General features: G+C 41.5%; 1 protein-coding gene across 1 annotated transcript; it reads right to left on the minus strand.

Moving 5' to 3' along the window:
* Positions 1–354: 354 nt before the first annotated feature.
* LOC127783945 (uncharacterized) lies at positions 355–1,026 on the minus strand. The gene has a single exon (XM_052311139.1). It carries the CDS (start codon positions 1,024–1,026, stop codon positions 355–357), a length of 672 nt encoding a protein of 223 aa, XP_052167099.1.
* Between the last annotated feature and the right edge of the window lie 6,577 nt (positions 1,027–7,603).

Raw genomic sequence — 7,603 nt, forward strand, 5'->3', positions numbered from 1 at the left:
GAATAGAGAAGAGTCGAGGGTTGGCTAAAAAGGAAATTGATCTATTGATAAACATCACTAAAAATAATCTAAGATAGGTTGGTAGCAAATTGATATGACACTCAGAAAGATTATAGGATTGATATTACATTACAGGGCACACGTGAAAGGTGTCGACAGACCAAGAATGGATAAGTTATAGTTGATTTATCTCTAGAATTTGGGACTCTATTTTACTTTTAGAATTCTATCTCTAAATCATACTTATCTCTATAATTTATATATTTAACTCTCATTTCTAACCATCCTATATGGACTTCTAACTATTCGAACTAAACATTGCACCGGTGGCAAGTTCGCCCTGCGTGTATGTGCCTACAACGGAGCGGCCAGTATAGGTTCACTAGAGAGCAGCCGCCGGCCAATCTCATAGGACACGTATGCGTCGATGCAGGCGTAATTGACCTGCTCCCACGTCAGCGTCGGCTCACCCCATCTGCTCTTCGTAATGTTTTTCTCCTTCTCCATGTGGGCGCCCATCACCGTGAGCGCCAGTCTCTTCAGCCCCGCCCTCGCAAGCTCCGGCTGACCAAGCACGGCCGCCGCAGCATATCTCAGATCCACCGCACAGGCGACCCTCAGGTTGCAATCATTGGCCAGACGCTGCACGTCGTTGTTGACTGCAACGCCGACGAAGCGAACGCTCGGGTCAGCGAGGAACTCCGCGAGCTCATGTGGGACCATATTGCCGGCTTGGTAGATCTGGAACATGAGGCACCGGCGGCCGACACAGAGCTGGAGCACCGCGACCTTGTAACATGTTTTGCCGGCGGGCAGATGATCAGTGCGCCACTCCGTGTCGATGCCGACGATGAGCCCCCCCTGGGGACGTTCGTGGACTATCTCGTTGATGAATTGGACAGCGAGGGAGTGCGACGACGTGATGGTGGTGTGGATCGGTATGGTGTCGCCATCCATGAAGACGTCGAGCGTGTTCTCGGGTAGAGGAGGAGGATGAGTTTGGGGAGTGTAATATCTGCCTGCCATTGGTGTAGGGGACAATTTTGGACTTGACAAATTTGGAATTTGCGTTGAGAAAAGAAGGCCTCTGCTGTGTCCTTTTAAAGCGGGCATACCGGTAGAAACCGAACCGGACAAGCATGCTACTTGGAATCGTAATCGGACTTCGGAATTCGCGGGGACAACCGAGTCGTTGACTTCGGAATTCGCGGCAAGTTGCGAGCCCACTCCGCCTGGGATTTCCACTCCTCCCACACGCCCGCATCGCCGCCGCCTCTCCCCTCCCGTCCTCACCGCCGCCGCCGCCTCACCAGCGCCACCTCCACCTCCACCCACGTCTCCTCTTGCTCCTCCCCTCCCCGTCACTTCAGCCGCTGCTGCCGCCTCCGCCTCCGCCTCTTCATCCCCAACTCCACTGCCCCCTCCCATCTTTGCTCGGTCCAGCGAATGCGGGGATCTAATTTGGGGGCCATGGCTCGATCCGACGACGAATTTGGAGGCCATGGATCGCCGCCGCCTGGTCTTCTGCATCTCCACCTGAGCTTCCCCCAAAATCTCCTTTGATTGGAGAAGTTAACATCGAAAGCTATGGTGCGTATGCTCTTTTAGGTTCTAGCTCCTGATAGTGGATCTGTCAATTGATTTAGTTCAGATAAGAAACAAGGTATCCATCTAATATGCAGTTCACGCTTGCACTGAAATAATGAATTGATGATTACTAGATTTTGAAAAATGGCAAAGACGTCAAGACTGTCAGTCCTTATTGAGGTGTTTAGGTTGGCAAAAAAAAAAAGATGGAGCAAATGGTAGTGACCAACCTCTGCAAAAGTGTTCCTGAGGATAAGGTGAGAATTTCTTTTAAAGTTTCAACCTTGCCACTTTGGATTCTTTACTGGATGACCTGAATTATGAGAGAAAATCAACGCTCAAGATACCTGTACTGATTACTAAGCTTATTGTCAACACTAGGGAGCTAGGTACCTGAAGAGAGAGACCATATATGTTGCACACTTGCACATACCAATATGAGCCCAACTACAAGTTTGGCCTACTGGTTTGGGAAAATTAAATCACATTTTAGAAATAACAATCGTTAATTCTTGGTACGATATTGTGTACTTCATCTCTCTTGATGGTACTATCATTGATATACTAGTTAAATAAGTCGGGCATTCGCACGACTATAACCTCTTTCTCTGCTAGATGCTTTCACTTATCATATACAGAAAATGATGATCAACCTTTTACTTTCGGTTCCCAAAGTACGACAATAAAAACACGGCCCCTTGTATATGATTATTCAAGCACCTCTGTTGGTGAAAAAAATCACGTTTACAATCCAACCAGGCAAGGACCAAAGCATTGACTCCGAGTATGGGATCATTCATAAATCCTTGAAAAAATTTTAAGCTTAATTGGAACAGAACTTGGGATTTTTTTTCTTTGCAAATGCTTTTATTTACCAAGACGTAAGAGAAAAAATATTGATTGGGGCGGAAGTAAAAAAAAGGGCAGGAACACAGACATGAGAAAGAATGCTGATAGGGGCTGAAGTACCAAATGCTTTTATTGCAAATTTGGATGTCTTGATACTCTGAATATGTGCTGTCACAGCCGCATATCGGAACTGTGTGCGCCTAAACAGAATTAGTTTATTGCATTACGAAATATCAACAACATAAGTCGAAGATTCATAAGGAGCACTTCCTTTCCTAGTGGCCTTATAATCTTAACTTGTGCTTCTTAATATGCTTTGCATTCATCAACCATCAACAAAATGGGAATCTTCTTTCTGATGATCTAATCGATGAACCGACATTTGTTCAGGATCAAAGAAACTTGCTAGGCCAAAATCGGCTATTTTCAATATGCCTCGGTTGTCACTCAAAAGATTGGAAGCATTAATATTGCGGTGAATAATGTGATGACTATGGCAATGATCAATGCCACAAAGTAGCTGTGGCATGTAACATTTCACCTAAAAATCAGTATGATTATTGCCTGCATGTTCGAACCATATTTTAAGTAAATAATGATTTCTTTTAGGACTTCTATAGATTACAGTATATTCGATATGGATTTTTTTTATGGTGCTCCAAGTTTACTTGATCTTTCTTTAAAACCAATAAGGCAATAAGATTTCAATAACTGGAGATCTACCATGGCTTATTACAACTGAAGTGCAACTGCAACTTGACTTCAGTTGTAGACCTTTTGGGTTGTCTACCAGTTACAGTAGCACTACTTGTCAAAGAGTTAACTTAGTATAAGCATTAAGTGGTAGCGTGGAGCAGTATAAGTGCAACTACGAATATATGATGTTTAAGACTAAGTTAATACTTTCTCAGGCCATCAATAATTAAATTGGTAGCTCTTTTGGCATTCTGCGAAAACAAATTAATGTTACTCACTTTCTCTGGTACTTTGACCCAATATCACGAAGACATAAATTTTCTACTATATTCTGATATGCTATTGTTTCAGTTTTATAAATCTGTCTGCATTCCACCCAATCTCGTCCTATAATGCTCCACACAATCATGGTGATTTCAGTTTGTTTTTATGTTTTGTAGTTGAAAGCAATTCGAAAGTAAATTTCAAGCTTTGGTCAGCCAGCTGAGATTATTTATATAATATTTCCTAAAAAAAAGGGTAAATGATGAGAATGTTTCAGCACCCTGAAAAGTTGAAGAACAACATGCTAAGCAGTAGTTATGTCAGTAAGAAAATAGAAACTCGTGGTGTTGATTTGCACTATCATATTCAGCAATGTATTTATATGTATTATAGGGTTCCTTGAAACTTTTCATCTACCGGTCACGATCTATAAAATGTAGAGAATGAAGGCCCAAGTATTAAGAAGTAAATACCTCAGCTTAATTTCACTCCAGAAAAAGAATTTAGTCTAGCTAGAGAAGGTAGTGCAGGATTGATGGATCTGGGTAGATGGATGTGGTGGCTCCGGTGATGGGCATTGGAAGTGAGGAGATGGCAGTAGGGATGCGGATGAGGAGGCGATTCACTCCCATCGTTTGGGATCCGAGAGGATCTCGCCACTGGACATTGGGAGGAGGAGATTCTAGCGGCGCATTGCATGGGAGGAAGATGGTCCAGTGGTGGCGCTCGGTATGGGGAGGAGGATGACCCGATGGTGGCAGCAAGGTGGAGGGAGGTGGCGGCAGATGCGGAGTCCATGAGGTGACAGGCAGGAGAGGCGCTTGGCTTGGCTTGGGGTCCCTGCCTCCCACGGACATGGAAGTATTCTTTTTACAAAGAAGGTTCTTGAAGTACCGGGAAGAGATTTCTCTGATTAAAGGATCCGATGGCTCTTGACATTCTGAGCAAAAAATTGGACGGTCCATATTTCCTGCATGACATGGCTCTGTAATTTTGCATTTTGGGGGTTCAACTTTCATATATTAAGATATATTGCTATTAGGTGCTTGAAGTCTTGAATGCATTGGCATAAACTACCCAAAAAGCCTGTGCTTCGCATCTATGAATGGACAGTCCTATCATTTATTCGCCCAATTCTTGCAGATGCACAAGGCCTCCACTTTTCAGTTATATTTGTTTCTTCTGTCTCAATGGGACAAACTTACCATTTTAACAGTTCTTATTGGTTCTCTGTGCATGTCATATATGATAACTATAACTTGCTATGTATAGTCTATATATAATTTCTTAAGAACATATGGCCTAGCTGCAAGATTGGATTTAACAGTACATGTTTATCCATTTATGTAATAATGTAATTATGCCTCAAAAGCTGGAAAACCTTAATCTGTTGTGAGTATGGACTAAAATGTGATCAACATGTTCTATAATGGAGTGTTTAAAGCCTGTTATATATTTTTCAGTTTTTGAGTGTGCATTTTTTTTTCAATTTAAGAGCACATAGAAAAGAATACATCCTACCAAAATGTAAAAATTTAAGCATTAAATATCGCAGTTGTACAGCAACAAAAATATGTTGATGGTTCAGGTTCATTAATAATAAATAGTTACATGCAAAATTGAATTGCGTGTCATTTTATACTCATTTTCAGAAAGATATAAAAAAATATGTATGATAACAAATGGGTTCCAAACTAGCAACAAAATATGCATATATGCCAACCATGTGAATAATTATGTACATATCATGATTAACAGATGAAATGATCAGTGCTAGCTTACTAGCTTTCTATTGCTGCAGTACCAGATAGAAGACGTATCATTCCTTACTCTAAACTGAAACACTGCTACTTCATTTTTTTTTTTGCAATTAGCATCGCATCAGTCATGTTTGGTTTCGGTAAAATTAACTTGATCTTTGGCGAACTATTTTGGTGGTTTGCTTTCTTTTCTAAATTTAATATCGTTGTAGAACTGAGAACTCTGGTGAAAAACACTTCTGATGTATGTCACATTGCCATTCAGCGTAAAGTCCGATCTGGTATTATCTGAATACGGTGGTAAAAGAAGTACTTCCAAATATATGGATCCATGAATATATATTATCTAATATTGTTTCCTCTGTGTGCATCTCTTGTTTGAAATTTATGTATGTTGTTTTCATGTAAAAGTCTAAGGCTTTCAGTTCAAATAAATAATTTCTTATGGTTTGCTATTAAATGCTTCATTCTTGCAAGCTTGTTACTGAGTTACATTGATATATATTTTGGGTTAAAATGCTTTAGGCTCATATATTTTTTAATTTGCAATACCTCTCTACCCTCTAAATAGATAACTGAAAATAGATGTCTTAGCAGTGTCTTTTCAATTATCAGAAGGTTTGCTAATTTTCAGAAGTTCAGCAGACCATTATTTTACTCTTATTCTAAATTGTAGCGAGCGAAGTCTATAGAAAAGCTGATCTTGGACTTGTCCAAGCTCAAGGTTGGCTGAAGGTGTAATCTGAAACTAATTTAGGTCACCACCAGAAACACAACATATACATAACCCATGCATAGGGTGTACCTCTAAGCATTCATGAGTTTTGGAGTGGAGGGTTTTACTGATTTCATGGTCTAACTAAGAGGTGATGAGGTTGTCTTCATTAACTTTGATTACTATTTGAAAGATCCAATCGACACAAAAAAATAAACCTTTAATGTGCCAAGTATGATTGCAATTGTAATATCTGTACACATTTAAAAAGATACCAATCATTTAGCCTGTATTGCCTGAGTGTTTCATGAATGTATGAAGTCGACATAATATTTAATATTTACTTAGAAGTTCCATTTGTAATATGGATGGTTCTCGGAGCTGTACAGTGAAACTAGATGGCATATTGCTCTAGGTTGTCTACATAAAGATTATCATGATGCCTAAATATTTACTAACCTTTTGAGTGTAGTTGTTCAAAGAGCTGCTACTGTTTTGGAGGACATACATTTAAACAAGCATATCAGGCGCATGGTCTGGGAGAAGTTAGCAGCAAAGGATACTAGGTAAAATTGTTGCTGTTAAAGGCATATAAATGTGATGTTCTGTTCTTTTAGCGTGTGAATAAATTCAGGATGCAGTTGGCCTTCGACCAGTGATCAACACTACTTCCGGGAAAATTTCCCCTCCTAGCGTTGCATTAGTAGTGTTTTATGTGAGTTGCTCAATTGGCTGTTCAAGTTGCTCTTTATTTTGCGCACCAGCTTATGCAAAATATTGTTTTCTTAAGGTCTATCCCAGATTTGGCCGGAGAAGGGGAGCTGGTTGGCGACACCGGACGGAGTAGGAGCCGACGGCAGTGGTGGAGGCGGCGCCCCACCCCTCCCTCTCCCTCCCTCCTAGATCTAGCCGGGGGAAGGGAGCTGGCTGCGGCGGCGGTGGATGGAGGAGGAGAGCCGGTGGCTCGCTCTCTCCCCTCCCTCCCTCCAGATCCGGCCGGAGGAGGGGAGCCGGTTGGCGGCGGAGGCGGCGCTCCCCTTCCTCCCTCCCACCCAGATTCGGTCGAAGAAGGGGAGCCAACCGACGGCAGCGACGGACGGAGGAGGAGGAAGAGGAGAACCGACGAAGTTGCTTTTTATTTTGCGCACCAGCTTATGCAAAATATTGTTTTCTTAAGGTCTATTAAGTGATAGTTTTGATAAATGTTCTCATATACATTACCAACTAGCGGTTAAGAGTGGTCAGGTCTGGTGGAGGTTGCTGGTTTCGGTTGAATTTGATGGATGCTCTGATATCGCAAGCTGGGGGAGGAGAGCGGAAGGAGAAGCGTGCTGCATGAGAAAGATAATGGGTGTTGTTATTTTTTTTAATAGGGGGTAGGCCCTACATAAGTTGTAAACAAAAGTCTAAACACGAGAGAAATTTTGGACAAATTAAACTTAAACTCTATGTATCAGAATGAGGAAAAATAACATTTACCTTCCTCGCATTGTATACATACTAATTCATGCTATTAGTCATGTTTAGATTGTAAAGTTTGTTGTTTTTACATCATTCTTTGCTTGATTGTCAAAACATGTATTGTCTTTTAAAGTCAAATGTCGTCGTAGCGTTAGCACGTGCATATTACTATTTAAGCCTAAAGCATCGAAGTGTCATCGTGGCGAGCCGATCGAGGACGATGCCGTTGCGGGGTTTATTGTGCTCACTAGGTAAATTAAAGAGTAAAGTC

This window comes from Oryza glaberrima, chromosome 1, assembly GCF_000147395.1.
Source record: "Oryza glaberrima chromosome 1, OglaRS2, whole genome shotgun sequence".
NCBI lineage: Eukaryota > Viridiplantae > Streptophyta > Magnoliopsida > Poales > Poaceae > Oryza > Oryza glaberrima.

What these genes read in the sequence shown, in the direction of transcription:
- LOC127783945 (XM_052311139.1), bottom strand. Translation starts at nt 1,026, where the DNA reads ATGGCAGGCAGATATTACACTCCCCAAACTCATCCTCCTCCTCTACCC.